At 60.7% G+C, this 27950-nt stretch overlaps 1 protein-coding gene across 1 annotated transcript; it reads right to left on the reverse strand.

Moving 5' to 3' along the window:
* Positions 1-27950, reverse strand: Padi4 (peptidyl arginine deiminase 4). The gene is made up of 16 exons (XM_046468507.2): positions 27824-27950; positions 19126-19306; positions 16815-16881; positions 15334-15419; positions 14256-14373; positions 13090-13215; positions 10754-10932; positions 10550-10653; positions 9780-9891; positions 8379-8486; positions 5318-5472; positions 4308-4452; positions 4108-4210; positions 3308-3378; positions 2926-3066; positions 1-1355 (listed from the first exon to the last, which is right to left on the reverse strand). Exons 1-16 carry the CDS (start codon positions 27913-27915, stop codon positions 1122-1124), a joined length of 2022 nt encoding a protein of 673 aa, XP_046324463.1. The 5' UTR covers positions 27916-27950; the 3' UTR covers positions 1-1121.

Genomic DNA, 27950 nt, shown 5'->3' on the forward strand with positions numbered 1-27950 from the left:
TCAATTTTCAGGTTTTTATTTTCAACAGAAGAATAGAAATCCTGATGTCAAAGCAATAAAAAAACAATACACAAAACAGACCACGGAGATGGGTTACAAGTTGGGCGTCCCCCACCCAGAGTGTCTGGGGCCAGAAGCGTTTCATATTTCAGGGTCGTTTTTAGAGGTCAGGATATTTACATGGACGTAACCCGTGAGGTGTCCCTCATCCCCAAACCTGAGACTCTCTGAGCACCGTGTTGGCACTTATACTCCATTCCACAGAAAGCCGTCGCTCCTGGTGTGTACCTGCCCGGGTCCAGGTGGCCAGTGGGACATCAGCAAACCCAGAAGAGTGGGTGGAACACACGCCCTGATACTGGAGCGCATGTGACCCAACGGTGACATTCCACGCCCTCAGGTTCTTGTGTGATCTGCCACCTTTTCCCCAAAGGACATTCCGACGTGAAGGGAAATGACATTCTCAGGCCCCACATACTTGGCCTCCTGCCTCTGGACCTGCTCCCGCTGCCCTCAATCCTATTTTATTTTAAATTCCATGTTTTGTAATGAGACTCACATCCAGAGAGATGTATTTACAGACACGTTCCTCAAATGACCAAAGGAACACCCGCCTGCCCAGGGGCTGCCCGTGACTGCCGGGCTCTGGGTTCCGGGTGCCCTTCGGCCCTCTCCCCTCCCCCCTCCTGGTTCTGCGGGAAGCTCAGGGCGACCGTGAGGTTCTACAGGCTGGAACAGGCCTGGGAGCGAGGCCACACGGTGACCTCGGCCTTGGCTCCTCCTGGTGGCACTTTTGGATCTGTAGCAGTCAGTTCCACCTGACAGGGGAACGAATGAGCGAGCGATGGGAGAGCTTCGGCGTTGGCCAAGGGTGGCCGTCAAAGGGGTCCCACTTGTGGCTTCTCAGAGCTGAGCTGGGGTGCTGGAACCATCTTGGAACATGGAGAGGGGCCCAGGACGAGGCCACGAGGCACTGCTGGGGAGACTGGCCACCCCTGGGGAACCTGGCCATCCCCAACAACACGGGGTGCAACACACGGGGTGGGGGAGGGGACCAGCAACCCCTGGCTGAGAGGTTCTTCCAGGGGAGGCCACCAGGGGAGGCTGGCGGGTGGGGAGGCTCAGGGCACCATGTGCCACCACTTGAAGGAGAAGGGCTGCCGGCGCACGTTGGTGCCGCAGTGGACCTCGCCGTGGCGCACGTGGTAGGTGTAGAAGTCGTCGATGAAGGTGCAGTGCAGCCCCAGCGGCTCCAGCAGGGCGCGCACCTCCTCCTCCAGGCAGCAGCGGCCGTTGATGAGGGGCCCGAAGGGCTTGGGGATGCCCAGGTGCTTCCCCAGCACCAGCATGTTCACCTGGGGGGGGAGTCCAGGTGAGGGCCACGCAAGTGTCCCCTCCCTCCACACTTTACAGGCGAGGAACCGAGATCCAGACAGGGACACTAGGTGGTCTAAGGCCACCGGCCAGGCCAGGGCTTGCGCAGGGGCCTGCAGGACTCCAGGGCCGAGCGCCTCACACTGTGTCGTCCTCCCACGGCCACCGTCTGCAAATTCTGTCATCAAGGCCCAGCGCTGACACCACCCCTGGGCCCCACACCCCTGGGCTCCTGCAGTTCGTCACTCCCATCCGTGTCCGTGCCTGGCGCACTGTGGGGATGCCGAGGCCTGGGAGCCCTTTCTAGTAGCATGACATCTGTCAATGGCACCGGGAGGTGGCCTGCCGAGGTGGAAGGCGGGGACTTGGGGCCAATGTGAGTGTGGGTTCCAGCTCCACTCCTCAATAGCTGTGTCACCTTGCGTCAGTCACTTCACCTTTCTGAGCCACATCAAGCAAAGGAGCCCAAATGTGCACTGGGCCCGTGGCGGGCGCACGGTCAGCCTCCTGGGCCGCGAGCCCTCTCTGTCGGCCACGCCAGGGCCTCGCGGCTGTCTCTCAGCCTGTTGTGCCCCCCACCCCTGCCTCTCTCCAGGGGCTCTGGGAGCCGGTGCTGGCTCATTTCTGCTCCCCCCAGGGGCCTCGCACAGCGAAACCCAGCCTGCCCCCCGCAGCCGATCCCTTCCCTGAGACGCCTGGCACCGTCCCCAGGGGCTGCTGCGCTCCTTCCCGCACCAGGACACGGGCTCCGCCATGCGGGAGAGGAAACCAAGGGCCTGGGCCGAGGAGTTTCATTCGGGGCTCGGGGAAGAGGGGCTCCCCCAGCCCCAGCCCCCTCTAGGCCTGGGAACGGTTCCTTCCCAACAGAACCTTCTGCAGAGCCACCAGGACCGTCAGACTTCAGCCCCTGCCTGGGCACCTAGGGCCCTGGGGAACCCAGTTTGCAAACCTCCATGAGGGACGCTGGCTCCTCCTGGCCCCCGGCGCCAGGAGACCTGGGTGCAGCCTCCATCTGGCCCTTGGGGACCACAGGCCCGGGGACTGGTGCCAGGATGTGCTGGGGGTCACGGCCAGAGGTTCTTGCCCGCCCTTCAGAAACGGGGTCCAGCCTCGCCCCGGGGGGAAGCCCAGAGCCCAGTCAAAGGTGCTGCTCCACCTGGGTCCCCTCTGAGGCACTTAATGAAACTGGGAGCTTGACCCTGCCCCTCCCCTGACCCCTGCAGGGGACCTAGGGACAGTGGCCCAGCAGGGCTGCCAGAGCTTGGGTTCTGCAGCCAGACTGGCTCCACCTCCCTCTCCCGTCTCCTGCCAGCTGTGTGTCCTTGTGCCAGAGACCTCACCTCTCTGTGCCTCATCTGCAAAGCGGAGGTGACGGCAGGTCGCAGCACTGTCCTGAGAGGCCGGGAGGGGCTCTGCGAGCTGCCCAGGGCCACGCAACCCCCAACCCCGAGCCTAGGGACCCGCCAAGCCCGGCTGGCCCTCCAGCCGCCTGCGCTGACCTGGGTTCAAGGCCACCTGCCAAGGTGTGCGTGGGGTCCGCCCCCTCCTCACCATGTTCGGGAAGAAGGCTTCAGCCTTGGGGATCCCTCTGGAGTTCTTCACCAGCCTGAAGAGCTGCGGCATGTCCACGATGTCCCCCTCGGCCAGCCCTAGCTCCCGCTTCAGCACCTGGCGGTTCCAGTCGATGCAGCTCTGGGGGGAGGGGAGGTGGCAGTCGGTGGGGGGAGGGGAGCGTGGGGCTGAGGCCCCCAGACCCAAGGCAGGGCCCGGGGCGGGGGGTGGGGAGGTGACTGACTGGTGGCCCTGGGGCTCCCTGGCATGGAGAGTCGCCAGCCAGCGCCCTCAGGGACCCGAGGGCTGCGCTGCCTGTGGGGGCCCCTGCCTTCCGCCTGGGGGCAGCTCAGGGGCAGCTCGGGACACGCGGACTCCGCACCTCCACGTAGGAGTTGTGTTCTCTCAACTTCTTGTTGGAGAGAATGTCCTTTATCTTCTGCTGCTTTTTCTCTGTCACAGAGAAAAAAGGGGAAAAACTGAATTCCAAGGTCGACGCCCCTTCCGTCACGGGCAGCGGGGACTCAGTGTTCCCATCTGTGAAACGGGGACAGCCACAGTCCCCCGCAGGCAGGTTTGCTCTGAGCCTGTGAGGGACGGTCTGTCACAGACACGGGGACAGCGCGGGACGGATCCTTGAGACTGTGCCTCCCACTCCCTGAGACTCCCCGGTCTCCAGCGATCCCACTTAGAGAGGAGGAAGCAGGCCAGGGGTGGTCAGTGACAGAGCCTGGACCCCCAGGACAAGGCCCTGGGTTCCGTCCTCAGCACTCCCAAAACAGGGGAAAAAAGAGCCAGTTCTGCCGAGTTTTCTCAACCTCCGACCGGCCCCACGTTGGTAGGATTCATTGAAGAAATCCAGGCTCGTCCTGTGCTCAGAGGTGCCGAACGTCTCAGGTCCTTGGATGCATCTTGCTCTCTCCTGCCTCTGGGCCTTTGCACGTTCTGTTCCCGGTGGCGCATCTCCCTCCACCTCGTCCCCCTGCCAGCTCTCGCCTCCTCCAGGGAGCCCTCCCGGGGCCCCACCCAGACAGCCCGGGGGCCCTCTGCTCTGTCCCCGGGCGTCCCCAGCACTCGGCACAGTGCCTGGTGGCACAGTCGGTGCTCAGAACAGGTCTGGGCCTGGGTGGTCCCTCCCGGCAGTAGAAGGCCATGTGACGGCAGCAGGGGACGGCCACTTACTCTTGACCCCTTGGAACAGCAGCAGCTCCCCGTGGCCCTCCTCCTGCTTCTCCTGGAACAGCCGGTAGCAGGACCTGGGGCTGGCCAGCAGCAGCCGGAAGCCCTGGGCAGAGACACGGTGGAGGGCCGCTTGTCCCTGGCCGGCAGGAAGGGCCTGCTGGGGGCTGTGGACTTGGCCAGGTTCAGTCCCTGGGCCCTACCTTCCTGTCGGGCGCTGGGACGAAGCTCAGGAACTCGTCTATGTGCCCCACGGACAGCCAGTCGGAGTAGAGTGTCACTGGGGCCTGCACCCGCTGGGCGCCCAGGAAGTCCTGCAGGGTCTGGTGCACCTCCCGGCTGTCGCCGCTGCAGCCAGGGATGGAGGGTGTTAGGGGAGGGGAGCGGGGGTCCCCGAGGGATCGGGGCCTTTCAGGATCCCAGAAAGCCCTTATCATGTCCCTTCACATCTGAGGGACTTAGGAATTGTCATTCCACTTTCACTGAGGGGAAACTGAGGCACAGGGTCACTAACACAGAGCCCAGCACTGCCTGTTGGACCAGCCCAGCTGCTGGTGTTATGGGGAAGCACAGGATTCGAACCCAGTGCAGCCAAAGTTGGCAATCCCTATTAGCTGTGCAGCACTGGGGACGTTGCTTCACCTCTCTGAGCCTTTATCTTCTCCTGCAAGCCCTGTGTGAGTCAGCCCCTTGCTCTTTCGCAGTCTGTTCAGCTGCCCTGGCCTTCATGAACACACCAAGCTCATTCCTGCCACAGGACCTTTGCACGCACTCTATCAGCCACCAGGACATTCTACCCCAGGTGTCCCCACAGCCGTGTCCTTCTTGTCATCAGGGCTCAGCTCAAAAGAGCTTCCTCCAGCGAGGCCTCCCCGCCACCCTCACCCAGGCCCATTCCTCTCTGCCCTTTCTGTTTTCTCACTTTTTGAGATTACCTATTATCTGTCTCCCCACAAGCACAGTGGCCGAGACCTGTCTTGTCATTCACGGCTGCGCCTCCAGCTCCTGGCACATGACAGGACGTAAGCCGCAGAGCTGGACCGTTGTTTGGGGCTCCAAAGCCGGTGTTCCTCGCCCAGCCTCCCCTCCTCTCTCGCTCCCTAAGGTTTCTCGAGCTTCCTGGGCTGGGAGTGGGCAGGGGATACTTCCGCTCTGCCCTTTGCTTTTCCGTGGCACCGGGTCCTGGCCACCGCGGTGTCCCTGCCCTTCTTACCTGGGGTAGCCGCTGTTCCCGATGAGAATCCTGCCCAGCGGGTACTGCTTCTCCCCGACGGTGACCGGGGGGCTCACTTCCAGATTCCCAAAGGAGTCCAGCCCAGTGATCTCCTCCGTTTGGGGCCCGCGGGTCACGTAGCCAAAGTTTGGACCCTGAGGGGGAGAAGCGCCAAGAATTAGAGGCCGTGGGGAGCGAATCTAGGGATGAGCCTCGTCACAGGAAGGGATCCAGTCACCACCAGCCCCAGGTACAGAGCAGGCGCCGCTCTTCCTGGTGGGATGTGGCAGGAATTTTGAATCATTGGGGGTGGGTGGCAAGGAAGGGAACTGGCGTTTGCTGCATCCTTAGCTCATGGCAGCTGCTTTGTGAGCCATCACCTGGGAGTAGTGACGAATCTGCAAACTTTCCTTTTTATCTCTATTTTGCAGAAGAAGAGACTGAGGTCAGAGTGGTGATGGGCTTCCTCTGGTCCTGTATCCAGCTGGTGAAGGAGTGGAACTTGAACTATCCTGATGGGTGCCCTGGGTCCACACCAAGTGCATCCTGCTCTTGGGCTGGAACGAACTCCTCAGAATGGCTTCAGTGTGTCCGCGAGGGTCCTCGTGAGAGAGGGAGGGACACATCGCCCACCCCTTGCATGAGCTTCCTGACTGCTGTAGCAACTTGCCATCAAGTTAGAGGCTGCTCTCTTGGGGTTTTGGAGGTGGGACTCTGCCGTCAGGAGGGCTACAGTCAAGGCACCGCAGGGCTGTCCCCCGCGGGGCTCTGCAGGAAGGGGCTGTTTTCTTGTCCCTTGCGGTTCCTAGTGGCCGGCTGGGCTGTGGCTCCTCCATCTTCCAAGCCAGACCCTCCGGTCTCTGCCTCCCCCGTCCACCCCTCCTCTCGCCCTCTCATGAGGAGTGTTGAGTTTACATGGACCCCCCACCCCATTATCCAGGATTGCAGGCTCCTAACTTCCTAACGTCACACCGGTGACGTCCCTCCTGCCACCAAAAGGCTCTGCAGATGGGGGAACAGACATATGGGAGGGGCCATGAGCAGTCTGTCCCACCCCCAAAGAGGCTGCAGCCCTAGCCCCACCCCGCCACAAATCAACTGTCCTACGGCAAAATTCCATGGGGCCACCGCAGGACACACCCGGGGGTCTTTTGGGGGAGACGCGTCATCTCCTGGGGTCTTTGATTTCATGAGTTTTAAAGCCATCATTTGCAGTTGGAGTGAAACTGCTCTGGTCAAAGTCCCCGTGAGCACCAGGCCACAGCCACCAGCAGCAGCCGGGTCACTTGGTCTCGCCCATGTTTTCAGCTCCTGGCTTCCAGGACACGTGAGCTCAGGTCACCTCCTACCTCCCGGTGGCTCCTTCTCGGCCTCCTGGGCACGGGCACAGGGCCAGGCCTGTCCTTGGTCTCCTGTGTTCTCCACTTTCACTGGCTCTTGGCTGGGTCCTGGCTCATCCGGAGCCGATAACGCCCATGTGTTTATCCCCAGCACCCCCTGCTCTCAAACGCCTGCCACTCCCTCCTGCCCCAGGGAGGCTGAGAAGAGAGGGCTGGAGTCCAAGTGCTAGGGGTTGGGAGGGGGTCTCCTTCAGATGGGGAGGCAGTAGGGCTTGAGGCTGAGAGGTGAACTCCAGCCCCGGAGCAGGGAAGAACCTTTCGGGCAGAGAGACTGGCACGTGCAAAGGTCCTGAGATGAGGGGGGGGTGGCCCAGGTGAAGAACGGGAAGAGGCTGGGGAGCTGGACCAGGCGAGGGACAGAGAGAGGCCAGCCACGATGCTGGAGGAACGGCCGCTGGGAAGCCGGTGGCGCTGGACTTGGACTCTGGATCTTCTAAGTGATTCAGGTCGGGATGCTGCTTAGCCAGGGGCCGCTGCAGCCCCTTCCTCCAGGCTGTCTGCAGGGCAGGCGAGAGGCCGTGCGAGGTTCAGTTCATGACATGGAAGAACTGGCCTTGGTCACTCTCGGGGTGTCCAAGTAGGAGACAGGGCCACTGAGGGCCACTCAGCAGGGTGGACTGAGGAAGGTTCTCTGGCACAGTGGAGCCGGCTGGTGGGCGCTGATGCTCCTGAGATGGGATCCACTTGACTGGGTGCCCAAGCAGACGCGGCCTCCACTGGTCAGCGCAGGCGCGGCCAGGAGGTGAGGGCAGGGCAGGCGCGGCCAGGGAGGGGAGGCAGGCGCTGACTAGACCCAGACTCCGTTCCAAAGCCTCAGGTGTGGGAGGGGCCGCCTCCCCTGCCCTTGGGGAGTAGGATGCTCCGCTCACCCTGGCCAACCTCGTGCCCACTCCCCTTCCTCATTTTCTCTGGGTGCTGGGGCCCAGAGTGCAGGCCTGGGGTCCTCCTGGGGAAGCCGGAGGTGGGGTGGGGAAGGGCAAGCTCTCTGAGCCGGACGGGCCTGGTTTGAGTCCTGACTTCTCCACTCTGAGCCTCAGTTTCTTCATCTGTAAAATGGGCCTACCGATAACATCTCCAGAAAACGTGGACAAGTTAAATGAGTCAGTGCATGTGAGAGCTCAGCACCGCGTCTGACCCAGCCTCGTGCTCAATAAATGCGATCATCATCATTATTTTTTAATTATTATTCTGTGCTGAGTTTGCACCAACCTGCCAGCTCAGACAAGCAACAAATGACATACTGACTCATCAACACTGTCACTTCCCACTCCCACGTGTGGCAGCGTTGGCTGTTAACGTCACATCTAGGAAATGGCTCTCGATCCTAAAACTTCCTCAGTGGGGCCCCGGGAAATCAGACCCCACCCAATGGATGGGTCCTGCCCCACCCACACTGTGCAGCCAGAGCAGGTGGGTGGCCGGACCGGGCCTGCCTCCAGACAGGGTTGTCCTGAGGACGAGCTGACCTCATGGGTGGCAAGGGCCACCAGATCGTATCATGGTAATGACAAAATAACAGGCCCCACCTGCCGGAGCGGGCCTCTGCGTGGGCAGCTGGGCTCCCCGGGCGGGGACGGGCCTGGCGGGAAAGAGGCGGGGGGCAGGGGCCTCATGGCGAGGGGCTTGGGCAGCTGTGCCCCCTGCCCACCCCACGCAGGTACCATGACGCGTTGGATGGGGAAGTCCTTCAGGCCTCTGTCCCTCGGGGAGTCGAAGACCACGGGCAGCGTCTGGTGCGGGGCCTGGGTGTAGCCGATCTCCATTTCATCCTGGGGGGGGGGAGACAGGAGCCGTGGCGCGGGGCCCGGGTCCACTCCCAGGGCCCGGATGGCCACCCAGCCTTCCTCACGCCCTCGCCCTTGGCCTCAAGGGCAAATTCCCCTGAGGATTCTGACCCCAGAGAAGGGGCGGTGAGAAGCAGAGCTGGTGTCCTGCGATGGCCCCGTCACAGTGCGGAGCCCGCAGAGGGTGGGACCCTGGGCTGGGGACACGGTGAAGGACAGGCTCTGGAGTCCTCGAGGACACTGTCGTCAGGGCGTAGAGCCCGGGAGCCCGGCAGCGAGCACCCAGGGTCAGGAAGTGCTGAGGGGCCCGGGGGTCACTGGGGGGCACCAGGGTGGCTGCAGGGACCACGGAGACCCCTGGGGGGGCTGGAGCGGAGGCTCCAGGGGAGCAGCAGGCAGCGCCTGTCCCTCCACAGAGGAGGCCGCAGACCCTCTGGGGGAGGAGGTGCAGGAGGATTTCAGAGCCATCTGCCTCCAGGGCCGGTGCCCACGGGCAGGGTGCCAAGGACACATGGCTGCTGGAAATCACGGTGGACCTGACATTGCCATTATGGGGGGGAGGGGCGCATAAAAAGTGGTGGCCAGTGGCGGGAGAGGATGCGACTTAGGGAACTACAAGGAAGAGAGGGACTCCTCACCCGGGGGCAGCATCTGAACTGGGATTTGGTGGGCAGGCTCGGGACGTGGGGGACGGGAGGGGGCGGCCCACAGAAGGCAGAGTGGCCAAGGCCAGAGGTGGGCCAGGGGCGGGTGGTGCCGAAGGCCCGGCAGGGAGCAGACAGGGGTCTGGTGCCAGGCTCAGTGCTGAGCTGACGGAACACCCCGGAGTGTCCCCTGGCAGCGGGGGGGGGGGCACTACCACAGAGGCCCCGAGTGGCCACCGCCTGCAGGGGGCAGGATGGCACCAGCTAAGGGAGGCAGCGGGTTGGGAGGGTCTGGAAGCAGGTTAGAGATGGGAGCCATGGAAAGTGCTGGAGCGAGTGTGGCCTGGCTGGTGGCTGAGCCCAGGAAGGCCACTCGAACTGACCGAGGGCCACCTCCTGGGCTTTGCACTTTCCAGCAGGAAGGTGGCTTTTGCCTTGGTGACCCGTGGTGGCGGTCCCAGGGTGGCCCACAACCAACGTCAGATGAGCCACTGGCCTGAGCCCCCCCCGCCCTGTGCAAGGACTTTCTGAGGCTCCGCCCTCGCCACTCACGGGTGCAGAGAGGTGCTAGGGTGAGCGCCAGGAGTCCCTGGACACTTGGCCACTCCCCTGTCCCCTGGGCAGGGCCACTCACCTGCATCCACTGGTCATCCATGTTCTCTTCCTCGGGACAGACGGTCAGTTTGCACTTGGCTTTCTTGGCCAGGGCAGCCACCGCTTCCAGGAAGTCTTCATTGTCAAAGATCCTAGGAAGGTTCCAGAAGCAGCTCGTCAGGCTCCGGATTCTGGAGGTCAGGCCTGGCAGGAGCCGGGAGGCGACACAGGGGCCCTGGAGACGCTTGTGACCTGAACAGGGACTCCCCTCTAAGAATCCACGAAGCAACTAACAGGGACCCCTTCCACAAAGGCGCAGAACGCGGGGAGGCCACTGCCCCAGGCCAGGCCACCTGGGGCCAGCTTACTTTGAAGCCCGCCTCGCTGGCTGCCTGCCCACGGGCTTCCCCTGTCACTCTTTCTGCCTCCAAAGCAGCTGGAAGAGGAGAGCAGAGGGGACCTCTGGGGCCCCAGCACTGTCACCAGGGCGGGGCCTGCAGGAAGGATCCTCAGGCCTGCCCAGTACACCGGGGGACCCCATCCCAGAGACGGGGTGCGGCTCAGGGCTCAGCCAGGAAGGAGCCTGCAAGCAAGCTCCCGGAAACCCGGCTCAGGGACGGAGGGGCTCGTCCTCGAGGTCTAGCAACCTCTACGGGAGTGGGGCCTCTCAAACAGGACCATGTCCCTGCCTCCTCACGGTCCCAGCCAGGCTGAAAGGTGGCCCAGAGCTTGGGTCACTCACAGGGAAGGCTGCAGCCGGACCTCGGGCCCCTCCTGGCCACCCGGGCCCCAGCGCTCAGGGCCCCTCACCTGCTCACGTACACCTCCTGGGGGGGCTGGGTGTTGGGGGTCATGATCCAGGGGGCCACGCGGAAGGCCACGCTGTCTTGGAAAACCAGGGCCTCGGGGAGCTCCTGCCGGGGAGGGGACAGGAGAGGCCGTCATGGCAGCCAGGCCCCCACCTGCTGGCTCTGCCCCCGGCCCCAGCCAGGCCGCGGCCCGGGCTCCGCCTACCGGGTTGGACATGTCCAGCAGCGAGACGCCGAGGGAGATGAGCCCCGGGAAGCTGGCGTCCGGGAAGGTGAGGCCCTCCAGGTAGAAGTCCCTGCTGTGCTGGCCGCCCGGGAGCTCCACCAGGTGACAGGGCTGCTCCGGCCCCAGGACCACCTTGAACCTGGAAGGCAGCTTGCACCCTGGCCAGGGCAGGAGGCTCAGGTCTGCGTCCTCCTTTCGCAGACCCTGCTCTCCCCTGCCCCCGTCCCGGGTGCCTCCCCAGGCCCCACACCACATCCCCACGTCTGCCTGGAGCCCCAAACCCCCGGGACAGTGCTCCTGGGCGGGGGTCCCGAGGGGCACCACAGGGGCCTGGGCCACTCTGACTTTGCCCGAAGCCCACGGCACACCAGCCCTCACTCATTTCCTGAGCAACTGCTCCAGCCAGTCCCAGCTGACACTGGGGGTGGGAGCAGGCGGTTGGTTGCTGAGGAGACAGGGTCACCGTGTCCCCCACCCCCCAGGGAGCACGTGGGGGAGGGGACAGCAAAGGCCATTAAGATAGGTGCTGCCTTAGCCGCTGTGACGGAGGGGCCCAGGGCTTCCCAGAGGGGTGAGGCCTGGGCAGGGGCAGGAAGCTGGTGTCACCAAGCCAGTGACAGCTGGATCACTTGGGACTGGAAGTGAAGGAGCTGGATCAAGGGGTGCCCCTGCAAGACCCCTCCCTGGCCCTCCCCCAGGAGAAGCCAATGCCAGCACGTGCCACCCAGACCGCCCCTTTGCCCCCTGCCCCCCCAGCAGCCCCTCCCTTAGCCCTGTCACAATCTCACCTCAGGGTCTTCATTTGCCTGGCCCACCCTCCCCCAGGTTCCACATGGCTGTCCCCAACTGTCCTGCGCAAATGACAGCCCTCGGGGTCGGGGGAGGCCTGACCCCACGCCCAGCTCCACCCCCTGCCCTGTGGACTCGGACCCGCCCTGTCATCTCTCGTAGCCCACTAAGATGAAAGGGACCCGGGCTGAGGACTTTGTTGTGTTCATAGCTCTGTGCCCTGTGCCTAGAACTGAGCCTGTCACTCCCTGGTGGCAGGAACTGGGAGGAGTTAGCGGGATGCGCTGATGGGGAGTCGGCTTGCAGCTGACTCTGTACACAGGGGGTGTCTGTCTGAGAGGGAGGGAGGCCGGTCAGAGGGACCACCGTAGGGACAGAGGACAGACACCTCTAGGTCTTGGCGCGTGGCCTGGCAGCCATGAGGAGACAGTGTCAGTTTCCCTCTGCCCTCCCACGCCCATTCCCAGCTTGTGGGGTGTCAGGAGCGTGGTGTGTGCCTCACCCATCCCCCATCAACCAGACCAGCCTGGGGCCAGGTGCTCATGTGAAGCCACCAAAGGTGCAGAGCCATCAAATGGCAAATGCCCAGGGGCCCTAACTTGTCACCTGCCATGATTTGTGTTCAGTTCCATTTCCCACCGCTGTGTGCTCTTAATAGCCACAGCACCCGGGCAGGCACAGGGGTGAGCGCCTGCAATCCCAGCAGCTCTGGAGGCTGAGGCAGGAGGATCGCAAGTTTGAGGCCAGCCTCAGCAACTTAGAGAGGCCCTAAGCAACTCAGTGAGAACTTGTCACTAAATAAAAAATAAAAAGGGCTGGGGCTGTGGCTTCGTGGTAGAGCACTTGCCTCGCATGTGTGAGGCACTGGGTTGGATCCTCAGCACCACATAAAAAGTAAATAAAATAAAGTTTAAAAATTAAAAAGAAGGGGGCTGAGGATGTGACTCAGTGGTTAAGTGACCTTGGGGTCGATCCTCAGTACCAAAAAAAAAACCCCCACAAACATAAAAACCTCCAAACACTACAGCAACTCATCCTTATCCCAAGACAGAGATGTTCATATGGGATACAGCATCAATAAAAAACCAACAAACTAGCCATAGCTCCAGGGTGACCCCTGTGTCCCTCGGGGCTGAGTGCCCTCAGAGCAGCACACACCGTGAACCGTGCTAAACCCCAGGCCCAGAAACAGCGCTTTGCCCCTGGGTAGGGCTGCGGCCCTTGCTCTCAGGAGGGGCCAACAAACACCTGCCCTGCCTGGCTCCTGCCCAGCTACTCCCCTCCCGCCCACCTCTCCCACGGTCCCAGCACGAGACACGACACTTGTCTCTCGTACGCGCCCCTCATCTGGGAGGTAGTGACACAGCGTCTGTCTTGCGGGGAGCCGTGTCCCTGGTTCTTGGAACCTGGCACCTAGTAGCTGCTCAGGAATCATTTGACAGATCTCTGCGCTCCGCTGGCGGGGGGCAGGAGCGAAGCCACGACGGGAGGACGAGTCAGAGGGTCAGTGCGGGCGGGAGACTCACCCGTGGCCTGAAACACCCGCACTTTGTCCATCTCGGATTTGGCCACGTGCAGCACCAGCCGGTGCTGGCTGGAGAAGTCCTTGGGGGTCTTGGTGATCAGGGTCACCAGGGACATGTCCTGTAGGTCTGGAAGGAGGATGAGGCCTGAGACCACTGTCCCAGAGGCTGATCACCTACAAGCCACCTCCTGGTGGCACCTGGCTGCACCTCTTTCCAGCATTTAAATGACATTTTATTTTTTTTTGGCTTGGGGTTGAGCTCTGGGTCTGGTGAGCGCGGAGGGTTCCTCCAGCTTCGGTGCCTGCGCCCCATCAGCCCGGGAGCAGGGAAGTCTCACCTCACCGTGAGCCGGTGGCGATGAGGGGAACACGTCAGGTGCTTGTCACCGTGCCTGGTGCCCCAGAACTGCCCTGGTGGCAGCTGCTTTGATTATTACTATGTGCCGGACACTGAGCAGAGGCTGTCCCCCGGCCTCAGGTAGACATAGATGCGTCCATCTCTAGGAATCCCAGTAGCTCCCCCAGCAAGGCCACAACACTGCCCCGGGCTGCCACCCTCTGTCCCTTAGTGCCCTTTTTCAGGGCAGGTGGGGAATGTGTCCCCCCATAAGGACACCCCTGAGGAGTGCCTGCAGAGACCCTGTGCCCGTCCCTGTCCTTGTGTCCCTCAATCTACCCTGGTGTCTGGATGCTCGGACTTCAAATCCTGAGTCTGCTACTTATTAGCTGTGTGACCTGCGGCAAGTTGCTTAACTTCTCTGTGCCTTGGTTTCTCCTTCCATTAAGTTCTGGGTTGAGCACTGAATGAGCGACTCAGAGCAGTGTGCGGCTGACAGGAGGGACCTCAGGAGCTACTCTGATACGATTTGGGGGCAATTTCATTTTGGTTGATTGAGGGTCCCAGGAGGGTAGACGTCTGTGTTGGGTGGGGGCTGGCATGGAACCTGGAGCGTCTGGGAGGCATCAGGGACTTGGGGTTGGTCCAGGTCTTCTCGGACTGCTGTGTGACCTTGGGCAGGTCACCTGCCCTCCCAGAACCTTGGTCCTCTAGCAACCGCCTCTATCTCAGAGGCTGTTCTGAGGCTCAGGTCACGTGGACAGAGGGCTTATTAAGGACACCAGGACACTAACTAAGGACACCCAGTGCCGCCGGCCGCAGGGCCTTACCTTTGCTGTCAAGCACCTCCTCGTCCTCGCAGTCCATGCCTGAAGAGCTGGGGTTGTCCCTGTCACAGTTCACCAGCAGGATGGCCCCTTGTCCACGGGGGCCCCAGGTCCAGGTCCTCTGCGGACACCAGAAGAGAGGGAGCAGGCTGAGGACGCCCAGCAGACCCTGGCCCTGGAGAAGCCCCTTCCTCTCTCCTCTCCTGCAGCTCCCATCTCGCTCCCACTCGGGGCAGTTCTCGGGTCCCCAGAGGGGATTTCTGCTACCGTCAGAACCGAACCCCCCTAAAATACAGGCATCGACTTTTAAAAGGGACCCCCAAAGGGGCAGAGGCTCAGTGGCAGGAGCCCCTTCACCCTTCACCCGAGAGTGACTGCGGGACCTAAGGGGCTCCCTCTTCTCCACACTCAACCAGCAAACCAACCACCTGTTTTTAAGGCTCTGGGGACGGACCTGGGGCCTCAATGCTGCCCGGCCAGAGCTCCACCGCTGACCACGGCGGCCCTTCCTATGCTTTTCTCTGAGCCCACCAGGGGGCTCTGTCCCCCACCCCCAGGGCACACATGCACACCAGCAGGGACTGTGTGGCAGCGTCCCCGCCCACCCCAGGTTACAGAACTTTGGGGCCCGCCACACACCTGCGCCCCATCTTCCCGCAACATTCCAGGCCCCCGCGGCTGCCGCCCTCCGCCCCCCTGCCCTTCCTCCCTTTCCTATTAATCACCCCAGGTGGGCAGCACCGTGGGGATCTCTCCTGTCAGTCATTAAGGCCTGGGGCGGGGCTTCTGACCTACCTACACATCTTTCCTCTGCTCCGTAAAAGCTGGGTGGCTGTAGGTTCCAGACAATACATTATTTGAACCCCCAACCAGGAAGAATATGGTCTCATAAAAGATATGGGATTCATGCAAGCCAAAATATCGCTGGTGATTTTAATTTTCTCCTTTTCTGTCTTCCTGAATCATGTTTCTCTTTTTTCCCAGTTAACATAGGACACGGGACACAGACTGCCGTTGCACCCTATCGCCACAAGGAGGCGCCAGAGCCCAGTAGGGCCAAAGCAGCCTTGGGGTTGCGTACCTGGTTTTTCACGGCTCTGCTCGGCTTGGCCTTGCCGGGCTGCTTGGCCTTGCCCGTGCGGGTGATGTCTGCCTGCAGGGAGATTTCTAAAACCACAGGACAGAGGAGAGGGCTGGTGAGGTGCACAGTCGGGGCTCTCAGCCTGGCCTCGGTGCATGGCCCTTTCCCCAGGAGACGTCTGCTCTGAGGTGGGGAGCCTCTCCTTCAGAGGGGACAGCCCCCGATGTCCTCAGAGCAGAGCTGAGGCTTCTGAGTCTCCTGTTGTCCTTCAGGGGCTGTGACAATGACACCAATAGGGAACTGAAACCCGGGATTTCAGAGACAACTCCCAGGCGCCCCGTAAGTGTTCCACACGGAGCCCTGCAAGGTCACCCAGCCTCGCTCTCAAGGACTCCGGCCCAGTCCTCAGTGACCTCGGGTGACAGACACGGGCTACACCCGTTCCATCTGCTCTTTATTACACGTGCTGCACCAGGGACAAATCGCAGCCCCGGTCTCCTACTCTGACCCATGGCGTGGCTGAGACAGCTTGATTCTAAATCCTCCCTCCCTGTCAGAATAGAGGACCACGCTGTCCTTCCAGCAGGGTAGACCCGTGTGCCCACAGCATGATCTGTGACCCTGTCCCACCTGAGGTTGTCCCAGGGACCAGTTAAACATATCCACACCACGGCATTAGTGCAGCGACAGGACAATATAGTCCTGAGTGGTCTGGGCCTCATCACCCCTTCACTACCCGGCTGCATGGGTGACCTTGGACACGTCTGTTTACCTCCTGTGCCTCGGCTTCCTCACCTGTAAAATGGGATGATGATCGTACTGACTTCACTAGATTGTTGTAAGTTTTAAATGTCCAGTCTTAGACATGGGCTGGCACGGGAAGTGCTCTCTTGTTTAAATGTGGATTCGAGAACAAGATTCGCTGATGAGATGAAACCGGAAGGTTTCACATGCTCTTTGCATACTTAATATACACTGTTTAAGATGAAGCCAAACTAAGGAAAAATGGATTTTCTTTTTCTTTAGACACAGGGTCTCTCTTTGTTGCCCGAGTTGTCCTTGAACTCCTGGGCTCAAGCCATCCCGAAAATGGATTTTATTCCACAAAGAATAATGAATAAATAGGAGTAGAGATGGATCGCTGATAAGACCAAAAATGTCGAATGTGGATTGTAAGTAATGACACTTGGGGAACCTGGAGACACAGCATCATCGTCTACTTTTGTTATAAATATCCGGGGAGTCAAAAAGGTGCAGAGACTGTGCACTGAAAATCCCTGCACCCTCTTCCTAACTTGAGAAATAAGTCATTCCGATGTCATTCCAGCGCCCGCCTCCCCCTCCCAGGTCCGCCCCTCTGTGGCTCCTCTGTGCCGGGCGGGAGATGGCCCTTTTTCTGGCCTATGTTTAAAATAGGCGGAGGGGTGACCTCCCAGGTGAGGTGTCCTGCAGAGGCTGTGGAGGAGCCTGGGGCCACTTACCCACCCCGGTGAGGTACAGCAGGGCCTGGACCGGTGGCGTCTTAGGGCCGTAGTACGAAATCCGAACCTGCGGGGCAGCAGCGCACGTTAGGGACTTCCCTGTCCTTCCCCACACGGGTCTGGACCCCTGCGTGGGCCAGCTCAGCTCAGCTCCAGTGACCTTGGTGCTAAAGAGGGTCCCACGGGAGGCCAGAACTGGAGGGGCTGGGCCTGCGGGGAAGGCCACGGGGGCGGGGTGCTGCAGGAGCAGGTGCGCCCGGAGCAGATCTTGAGGGGGAGTGGGGCGCGGCCGCTGGGGATGGGGCTGAAGAGGCGCTCGAAGGGGACTGTCGGCCACGAGCCCCAGAAAAGGACTCTGGCAAGCAGAAGGGAACGACAGACTTCAGGCCCCGGGGGACTGGGGAGCAGGAGCTGTGGGGGTGCTGGTCCCCAGAGGGCGGGCAGGTGCTGTGGAGCTGGAGGACCACGGACTCCCTTTATCGAGGCTCAAAACCCAGGGAGGGCTGCAGCCCGCGGGGCAGCGTGCGCCTAGCAGGTGCGGAGACCCTGGGTTCAGCACCCCACCCCCCCAAAAAAAAATCTGGGGAGAACACGTCTGATTGGCCCAGCTGCCAGAGGAGGGCGGGGCATCTGGATTGACGCCCACGCAAGTGGCCGGGGAATGCCCAAGACGAAACCCAAGGAAACCCAGGACCTAGGCAGAGAGGCTCCTGCCGGGATGCCCAGGGGACAGTGGGCGTCCAGAGCAGTGCCTGGGCCGCTGTGGCCTCACATGGGGACCTTGGCATTGACCTTGCCTCTCAGCTTCGGGCTTTGCATGCTGACCGCTGCTCCGCTGTGGCCTACTGACCGCTCCCAGGGCTTTCCCTCTCTCCCTCCCTGGCCATGGGCAGGTTGGCCTACTGTCCCGGCTGTTGGGGTGCAGATGCCCGCGGCCCCTGAATCCCCAGGGTGGGCGCTCCTGTGTGCTCTCCTTTGCTCGGGAAGCAAGGAGACCTCTTTTCCCTTTTTCGAGAAGCCTTGTCCTCGGTATTGAATGGTTAGTGGACGGGCATCGGGGCAAGAACCCAGCTTTCCCCTCCGCGGCTGCCGACCCGTGATCTAAGACACAAACGCAGGCCTGGCTGGAAACGCCCCTTCGGCTTCCTGTTGCTCCCTGAAACTGGGGTTCCTGATGCCAAACCCTCTGTGCTGACTCCCTGTCCCTCTGCACCTGGTCATAAGAACTTCCTTGGCCTCTCCAACGCCTGTCTCTCTTCTCATTCAGTTTGCACACAGGTCACCCCTCCAGGTAGGGCTCGCTGCTTTTTCCCCTCTCTCAGGCTGGTATTATTATTATTATTTTTTTTTTTCAGGGATTGAACCAGGTGCACTTTACCACGGAGCCATATCCCTGGCCCTTTTTATTTTTTGAGACAGGTTCTTGCTAAATTGCTTAGGTTCTTGCTGAGTTGCTAAGGCTGGCCTCAGATTTGTGATCCTCCTGCCTCAGCCTCCCGAGTTGCTGGGATTACAGTTGTGTGCCACCACACCCAGCTCCTGGCTGGTCTTTTATATCATCCTCAGCTTGACACTTCTTCCTGAAATATTTTCCCTGAGCACACCTTCCTGGACAGATCTGTGTTCCTACAGCAGGTGACAATGCTTTGACCCCAGGGAAGAGCCTGGTTGGCTGGTTCCCCCAGGAGCCAATGACTGTTGATACAGATCTCGGTGGGAACCCCAGAGGTTCTTGCCGAGACCATCTGAAGTCAGAGGGGTGGCATAGGTTGAATGGCAGCCTCCCAAAAGATAGGTCCACATTCCAATTCCTGGAACCCCTGAATAGGGCCTTGTTTGGGGGAGAAGTCTTTGTAGGTTTGGGGAGGATAAAGATCTTGATGAAGATAGAGGTCTTGAGGAGTCAGGCTGGATCATCGAGGGAGACCTCAATCCCCACAGTGTTTGGTTGTTGTCTGGTGCTGGGGATTGAAACCCTCGGGAGCACTCTATCCCGAGCCACACCCTCAGCCCTTTTTACTTTCATTTGGGGGCAGGGCCTCAGTAAGTTGCTGAGTCTAGTCTTGAACTTGAGATCCTCTTGCCCCAGCCTCCTGAGTCGCTGGGGTTACAGGCAGGTGCTGCTACCCCCCCAGCTGGTGGGTGCTTCTTAAGCTTTGGCTGAAGGGAAGAATCTGATCCTGACCCTGAAGCCTGACATTGCTGTGTGCGAGGACAATGGTGGGACAGCCCCCAGGAGAGGAGGCTCAGCTCAGCTGTGTGAGCTGTCCCACCCCCGTCCTTCCACACCTGCACCCCCGTTGTCACCCACCTTCTGGTCACCCGTGACAGCACTGGCTGCTTTCACCCTCAGGGTGACCTCCAGCTCGGGGTCCAGGGGCCACTTGGAGGAACCCGTGCGGTTCTTCTTGGTCGGAGGGCCACGGGCAACCTCCACCACTACTCCTGGGGAGGCGCTGATGCTGAAAGAGGTGCAGTCCCCTGGGGCAGAGCTGTGGAAGGGACAGGGGGACAGGGGACAGTGAGGAGGGGCCTGGCCCGGCAGGCCAGTAGGCGTAAGCTGCAGCAGCACCTAGCGCTTACTCTGAACCCAGGAGAAAGCATGGAGAAGCGGTCAGGGGTTGACGAGAGGAAGAGAGTCCCTTGGCCTGGCCAGCTTACACTGGAACTAGAAAAACAGCGAAGCCTCTCACACCCGGACGTGTGCACGGAGCGACTGCACACCCAGAGGCTTCCTCCACACCCGCTGCACACGGCATGCGCGTCTCCTTCTGGAACCGTGGCAGACCAGATGTTCCCGAGCGTCTTACCCTTACAAAGCCACCAGATCAGGGGTGAAATATACTTTTTAAAGCGTTGCTGAGTACACCCCCCCCCCCAATGAGCACCCATGTGCACGCACCACGGTTCAATTGAACCAAAAGGCAGCCAAGGGAGTGGGGGTAGGTCTGCTAATACCAGACAAAATCAGTGAGCAGACAAAATCCACGCTATTGTCGACACAGAAGATCCCCGCTTAATGATGTTGGCCTCAACCCACTTAAAAGATGTTCTCAACTCATAGGCAACCAGCCACATAACCTCAGTACATATAGAGACAGTCTCGAAGGCATTCAGACAGAAAAGTCAGAAAAGAGTGATAATTAGGCTGAAAGTGAACTTGTAAACGATAACAATGAAATCTAGGAGATAGCTGAATAATATCTTCACCGAATTTTGAAAAAAATAACTGTTAACCTAGAATTTGCTTTCCCCAAAAATCTTTTTTTTGGAGGGTACCAGGAATTGAACTCGGGGGCACTCAACCACTGAGCCACGCCCCCAGCCCTATTTTGTATTTTATTTAGAGACGGGGTCTCACTGAGTTACTTAGCACTTAGCCAGCTGAGGCTGCCTTTGAACTTGCGATCCTCCTGCCTCAGCCTCCCCGGCCCCTGAGATGACAGGTGGGCGCCACCATGCTTGGCGGAAAATATCAAACTTGTGGGATAAAAGGTGGCAGGATTTAAATTGGCAGGAGATAATGAGAGCTGAGGTACTCTGAGGTCTCTGAATTCTCACCAAATGGATTTGTAAATTTGTGTAATTCCGGGGTTTCTCCTTGAACTTGGCCAGCTGATTTGAAAATACACCTGGGAAACCAAGAGCCAAGCTACTCTTAAAAGTGAAAAGGTAAACGCGAGGGCTTGCTGTACCTTGCGTAGGACTTCCTGGACACCATGGAAATCAGGATGGGGTCAGAGCGACCCAGCCTGGGACAAAGGGGGGTGCGACTTAGAGGTCCTACTTGGTGCAAGACAGAGTGGCTCTGCAGAGAACTGGGGATAGTGGACTGTGTCACAGATGGTGCAGGACATTTGCTCAATCATGTGACAAACAATTAAATTGGATAATAAATAAATAAATAAAACAAATAAATAAAAGAAAGGAATAAATAAATAAATAAATAAATAAAAGAAAGGAATCGATCCCAGCTTCACACCATTCAAAAAACGTCAGCCCCAGGCAGGTTACAGTGTCCGTGGCAGGACTTTAAATCATTTTGTTTTTTTATTACTGGGGGTTGAACTCTACCACTGAGCCACATCCCCAGCCCACTTTAGTTTTGAGGCAGGGCCTCTCTAATTGCTGAGGCTCAACTTGTGCCAAACCTCCTGCCTCAGCCTCCCCAGTGGCTGGAATTACAGGTGTGCCCTACTGGCTCCTGCTGAATCTTTTGAAAGACGAGGCAGGAGCACATCTATACGTTCTTCTGAAACAAGACATAAAACCAGTAAACACAAAGCAAAAGATGAGTAAATTCAGCTCGATGAAAATCAGTAATTTCTGTTTGTCGAAAGTCACCATAAAGTGAAAAGACAAACGCGGTCTATGGAGAATGCGCTCCTAGCACGGAACCCACCCAGGCTCAGCGTCCGGAATCCGTAAAGCCCTTCGGCCAATCAACACGGCGGAGACAACCTGGTGGGAAAAGAAACGGCCCCAGACACAGCAGGAATCGGAGGGGCTGGAACACAAGTGGACGACAGGCACACAGAGCCTCCCCTTCCCAAAGGGAAGTAAGGGACAGGATTTACGCCACTCAGTTGGTGACAAGTATGTTATAGACCTCGTGGCTCAACAGAAGCGCCCACCCCCTGCTCACAGGACCGTGGCGTTGACCTCTCTGCCCCACTTGGGGTTACAGACATTAACCAACCCGACCCCCCACGCCACACCTGGGCAGACACCGGAGCAGCTCTTCCACACATACTCCAGGAGACATGTTCTGGAAGGTTCTGAACAGCCCTTTCTGTCGTAGTGAGCAGCACAACACAATGCAAATACCCACGGGCAGAAGAATGGCTCAGGACTTATAGTTGACTTCCAGCGTGTGGGAGACTCGCCAAAGGGGCACAACTCACGCCAGGATGCCCCACGGTCACTTGGGATTATGTTTTCTATTTTCAGTTTTGTAAAAGTTTTCATCTCTATCTTAAAAGCTGTATGCCTTCATGATAGAGAATTAGGAAAATGCTGGAAAAGTGTGTGGCGGATGGACTTCTAAGATGGGCCCTGTGTCAGCCAGTTCTGCGTTACTATAGTAAAACACCTGAGGCAATCACTGAAAAGGAAGAAAGGTTTGTTTTAGCTCTTGGTTGCAGAGAGTCCAGCCCATCGTTGCTTGGCCCGTTGCTTGGGTCTGTGGCAATGGGAACATCATGGCAGGACTGTGTGCACAGGAGGGCTGTGCTCCTTGTGGCACCAGGAAGCAGAGAGATGGTGGGGCCACAGGTTCCTACAGCCCTTCAAGGACACACCCTGATGATCGGGCACCCACTGGCCCTGCCTCCTGAGGGTCCTTCCACCCCAATAGCGCCATGAGCTGAGGACCACACTTCAACCCAGGGGCCCTTGGGAGACACAAGATCCAGGAGCCCCCAGCACGGCCCACCTCTGGCTGTCCCAGTCCCTGGCACCTGGGGCTGCCACCTTACATGGGAGAGGAGACTTGCAACCTTGAGATGGCAGATTGTCCTGATTACCCAGGTGGCCCTACATAGCCACCAGGGCTCTGTAAGAGGAGGCAGGAGGGTCACAGCGTGAGGCAATGTGGTGGAGGAAGCAGAGGCCTAGGGATGTCACTCTGGAAGTGGCCACAAGCCCCAGATAGCGGGATGTGGAAGGTGAGGCGTGGGTTCTCCCCCGCGGTCGTAGGCAGAGCGTGGCCCCGACGCCCCAAAGTCAGCCCTGGGACCCAGGCTTGGACTTGTGACTCCCAGAACTGCCAGGTAATGAAGGAAGGCTGTTTGAAGTCACTAGGAGTGTGGCCCTTGGTGACAGTGGCCTTGGGAACCTAACGCAGCCGCCATCTTGGTGGGCCTCCCCCTCCCCCTCCCCCTAACCCCGCTGGCTTGGGCACCTGGAATTGGTGTCACCCGCAGTTATCTTCCAGGTGGCACCCTCTCTTGTTCTGATGGTGTCACCGAGATTCCTTCACGAGGGCAAACCTGCAGCGTGTGACCTCCCTCCACGTGGCCACTAACCCCACTTCACGCTCAGCCCGTGGCCTGGTTTGCTGTCCTCATTTTACAGATGAGGAAACCGAGGTTCAGAGAGGCGAGGCCAAGCGACGGGTCCAGGCAACCTGCCGACAGTGACAGACCGGGGTCTCAGCTGTTCCTCCTCTGTGCCTGCCCCTCCTTGTCCCCTCCCTGCCCCCCTTCACCAAGCTCCTCCTCAAGACCAGGGGTCTCCAGCGTGGTCCTCGCCGACAGCACCGGCCGCCTCGGCTGGGAGCTTGTTAGGGTGCAGATTCCAGGGCCCCACGCCCGCGGGACTGCAGGTGCCAGGCGCTTGGTCACATGGTGATCTGTGGCTCCACGTGCCCTCCTGGTCCTCTGATGCATGCTCGGGCCCAGGGGCTGCGATACGTGGCTGCTGAGTTCCCTGGACCCCGAGTGCCACCTGGAGGACAGGATGTAATGCAGGGACCAGGGGGACGTTCCCCAGGTGGGTGCCCTGATGCTGCTTTCTTATGAAAAGAAAGATGCGGATTCCAACCTGGTTCCACTGCTTAGACCTCCCTGAGAGGAAGCAGGTTCCCGTGGCAGAGGGTGTGGAGATGGACGTGAACTTTGACCTTCACTGCTCCCTCGGAGCCCAGCCCTGCGTTGACCGCCCCGTGTGCACATCGTGTCTCCGTGACGACGCTGAAGCGGGTCCTTCTGTCTTTCGTCCTTTGCAGGAGAAGCTGAGGCTGACCCGGGTTTGCTGGGTGCTCCTGGGGCCCAGAGCTGAAGCCCAGTGTCCCCTTGAACGTTCCTGCAGCGCTGGGGACAGGTGCTCCTGGCTGTGCTCTGGGTCACATGGTCCCCGGGATCCCAGGGAGAACTCTAATGCTGCAGTGCCCCCACCCAGCCCAGGGACAGGGACGGGCAGGGGTCAGCGAGGCTAGCGGACCGTGTGGAAGGCAGGTGGCTGTGGCCCAGGCGCCTGGCTGGGTGGTTGGGTTGGGGTGGGCCACCAGGTGTCAGAGCTGTGGGCAGGGAGTCACCCAGGCCCAGGGGACAGGTGCAGCCCTGGAGGAGCCTGAGGTCACCAGGGTAGGGGAGGAGCCCTGAGTGGGCACTGGGCACAGCTGCTGGATTTTCAGCTGAGAGGATGGAGGGGCTCCTCGCTCCCAGGGTGACACGGGACAGGGACAGTGTGGCCCACAGGTCTCCCCTGGTCTCGCTTCTTCTTTTTGCTCCTCTGCTCCTCCCGCCCCTGTTGAGTTCCCACCACACTCGGGGTCAGGGCTGTCTGGACAAAGCAGGACCGTGGGGACAGGCTGGATGGTGCCCCAGGGGCCTGAGACCTGAGGCCCCGCCCTGGTGAGCGGCGGCAGTGACTCACATATTTTGAGTAGCTGTGGCCACCACACACCTGCCTCCCGCCCTCTCGTTGCACAAAGATTTTGCAACCAGATTTTGCAACTGTGTGCCAGAGTGCACCGGACACTGTGGCAGGACACTGTGGTCAGTTCTTGCATTCACTCAACAAACACTTCAGAGCACCTACTATGTGCCAGGCACAGTCTTCCCCTAAAACACAGTTAACATGGCACGTTGAGCACCTCCCGCCACCTGCCGGACCTTGTGCTGGACCCGAAGGTGGTGGGGCAGGCTGGAGGATCTGGGGTCCCACGGTGGGCTCCCCAAGTCCTCCTTGACAAGGACACCAGTCTACATCTGTGGATCTCAAATAGCAGGTGTCCCTGGACACAGGTGGCAGCCTTCCACCTGCTCCCAGCCTGGTCCCCAGGCCCATATGGGCCAGGGAGTGGGATGACCAGGCTGTCACCTGAGCCTGGCTGAGCTGACTCATGGGTCAGGGAGAGAGCCAGGTGGGCGTGGACAGAGTGTGCCGGCCCCTCCGCCCCACAGCACCGAGGCCAGTCTGTCCCCCGCAGCCGGCCAGGCCTGAACTTGCACGTGTGGCTTTGTGTGCGGGCGTGTGGCCAGGCCGGTCAGCGTGGTTCTCCACGAGCCGCTGGCTGGGCCTCAGTGTCCGGGAAGCCTCCCAGGCCAGCTGGGGAGCGGCAGGGGACACCCGATGCTTCCAACGGCCGCGAGCTCGGCCTGGCCACGGACCCTCCTGGTCTGGGCTCCACCTCTGGAGCGGGCATGGGGCTGTGAGCTCCTGTGGGTGGGACTGGGGGCACCCGAGTGGCTGCTGCCCGGTGCAGGACAGTGACAGCAGAGGAAGGTACAGCTCAGCCTGTCCCCAAAGACGTCACTCAGTGTCACCCACCTGACCAAAGGCCACAAAGCCTGGGCTCCCTCTCCCCGGCTTGGTGTCCCCAGGCCTCCCAGCTGCAGGGCACCCCAGAGGGTGGGGCCCCGAGGGGACTGCCACGAGTGGAGTGGGGACTCAGAGGACAATGAGAAGCCACGTCGTTGGGCCAGGGCTCCCTCTCCCTCCACGGCTTCCTCCAGGGGGCACGGGGGAGGCAGGACATGAGGGTCGGCCAGCTGCCAGGTGGGAACCAGAGGATGGGACAGTGAGGCCGGGACTCCTGCGGGGCTGTGTCCTCTGTGGTGGCTGCTCCCCTGTTCTCAGCTCCCAAACAAGACAGCCCCGTACACACCTGGGGGCCGTCCTCTGTGTGACCTTGAGAAGATCCATGGCTGAAGCTTCCTGAAGCTCCCGGAACCCTCTGCAGAGCCAGCGCCGGGGACAAGAGCCCACACAGCGACGTCCCCTGCAGCTGTGGCACCGTCTCCTCACTGATGACCAGAGGAAGGACAGTGTGCTGTCACTCAGAGGCTCCCGCGGTCCCCGCAGGAAAGGCCGCCCCGCGGACACTGGATGCGTTCATGGTCGCATGCGTCTCTGCCGCCGCCCACCGGCGGGGATTCCTGTCCCCATTTGCAGCTCAGTCAATGCTTAGGGACAGTCCCAGACTTGCCCACGCTCCTGGCTGTCACTCGGGGGAGATGCTGGGGAAGAGGAGAGCCACCATCCGCGGTGGCTTCACAGTGACGACCGTCCCCTGTGGTCGGCACCACCTGGCCACGCGATCACCAGGCGTCCTCGGGTCCTCTGGAGGCGGACGGGCTCTGCCCACCGGGAGCAGTCCCAGCGCCAGGCGCCAGCCCCGAGACACGTGGAGGGGTGAGTGCGAGCTGGGGGGCAGGGGTTAGAGTCCACTTCGCGTGGCCTTGGGTAGGTGTTTTCGCTTCCCGCAGCCTTGGTTTACTCATCTGTAAAATGGGCACGTGGTCTTGTCTTGCTAGTGGTCACTGAGGTCAGAAATCAAGGGCTGGGCACGTGCTCAGCTGGTCGGGCGCGTGCCTCCATGCTAAGGCCCTGGTTCAGTCCCCGCCACCACGGGCACAGAGACCAGGAGAGAAGGCCCGGCGCAGGGCAGCGGGTCCTGATGCCGCCCAGGCTCTGACAGGGGTTCAGCCCAGCTGAGCAGGGCTTGGATCGTGACCGGGCACCTCCTGGGGCAGGGACAGCGGCTTCCGAACACCGAGTGAGCGCCAAGGCTCTGCCTCCCCGCAGCCCTGCGCTGCTCCTGCCCTGACACCTAGATGTTGACGCCTGGGGTCTCTGAGCCTGCGGACAGAGGGCACAGCTCCCGGGGAGGGGTCGAGGACGCAGAGCTGGTGAGGAGGGGGTGGCTCCACCTGCAGAAGTGGGGGAAGCCTGGAGGGGCTGTTGGCCAGGTGGGAGGTGACAGGGAGGCTTGGCAGGTGCAGGGACCGACAGGCAGGGAGGGTCTGGAGCCGGGTGGCTTGGGTTTGAGTCCTGGTTCCCCAACTTAGTAGCCGGGGCTTCGGGTGGGTCACTTGGCCACTCAGAGCCTCAGGACCCGCCTCTGGTGGCGTTGGGGCTGGAACCCAGGGCCTCGCACACACCCTGAGCTGCATCCCAGCCCTCACTGTCCCCTTCTGTTAAGGGAAAGACAGCGCTGTCTGCCTCTGGGGGCTGCTGAGTGAGCCTCCTCTTGACCAGCCCAGCCAGCTCCCCACGGCTCCTCGGCACTGGGCAGAGGGCTGGCCTGGGCATGTGAGGGGCTGGCCCGGCCCTCCACTCCCTCCACCCGCCACCACAGCTCATCCTCGGGGGTCTCCAGGGACACCGGCCGCACTTTTCCCTTTATTCCAGGACGTCTCCGTTTCTTGCCACCCCCATGGCCCTAGGAGGTCACCTGGGCCTTGGCTGCTATTCCTGGGCCAGGCAGTGGGTGACACACAGGTGCTCCCGTGGCCCCAACCCAAGACCACAGGTGCCCACCGGGTGGAGGAAGCCGAGGGCCACCACAACCACAACAACAGCGTGCGCTATCCTGAGAGGGCACCCTCCACCATCCTGGGTGACCCACAGTGGACAGGCCCCCCACACAGTAGGTACTCAACAGGCGTTTGTTGAACGAATGAACGACCACCAGGGCTGCGCCCAGCACCATGCTGGGTACTGACAAGCATTTTCACACCTTTCCACAGTAAATCCCAATGGCCTGTCCAGGGTGGGTGTTGACCCATTTCACAGATGAGGACACTGAGGCTTAGTTGCCCGAGGCCACCCGATAGCTCACAGCAGGCCAGTTCCTAGAGTGGTCTTCTCATGCCAGAGCCCATGTCACGGCCCAGCTCTCACCCCCCCCACTCACCAGGGAGGCTCGGAGACCAGTGTGGACAACAGACTGCACTGTGAGCCAGGTGTGGGTCAGGAGGCTGTGTGACCTCAGGCAAGTCCAGACCCTCTCTGACACCTCTGTTTGCCCCATAATGACTCATCTGTGGTGAGGTCCCGGGAACACACCCGCACACCTGCACACCCCACACCCCATACCCCACACCCGCACAGGCCAAGGAGCCGCTGCTGAGCCCGGCCCCTCCCGGCTGCCCGGCGTATCTCTCCAGCTGTACCCGGGGCTTATCTCTTCAGAGGCCTGAAGCCTGGGCCACGGCTGTCAGCAGGACCAGCCCCTGGCGCCGGATCCCCGCTGCCCCCCATGCCCAGAAGGTCCCACTCACCCGCAGACGTCCAGCTGGGTCGCGGTGCCCAGCACGCACACCGCGTGGGTGGGCTGCTCTGGGGCCACATGGATCACTGTCCCCTGCGCCATCCTCTGCCAGCTGTGGGATCCCCTGGGCTGGCTGC

Source organism: Marmota monax, unplaced genomic scaffold (assembly GCF_021218885.2).
Source record: "Marmota monax isolate L192 unplaced genomic scaffold, Marmota_monax_Labrador192_F-V1.1 WCK01_AAM20220418_F8-fsc00008, whole genome shotgun sequence".
Taxonomy (NCBI): Eukaryota; Metazoa; Chordata; class Mammalia; order Rodentia; family Sciuridae; genus Marmota; species Marmota monax.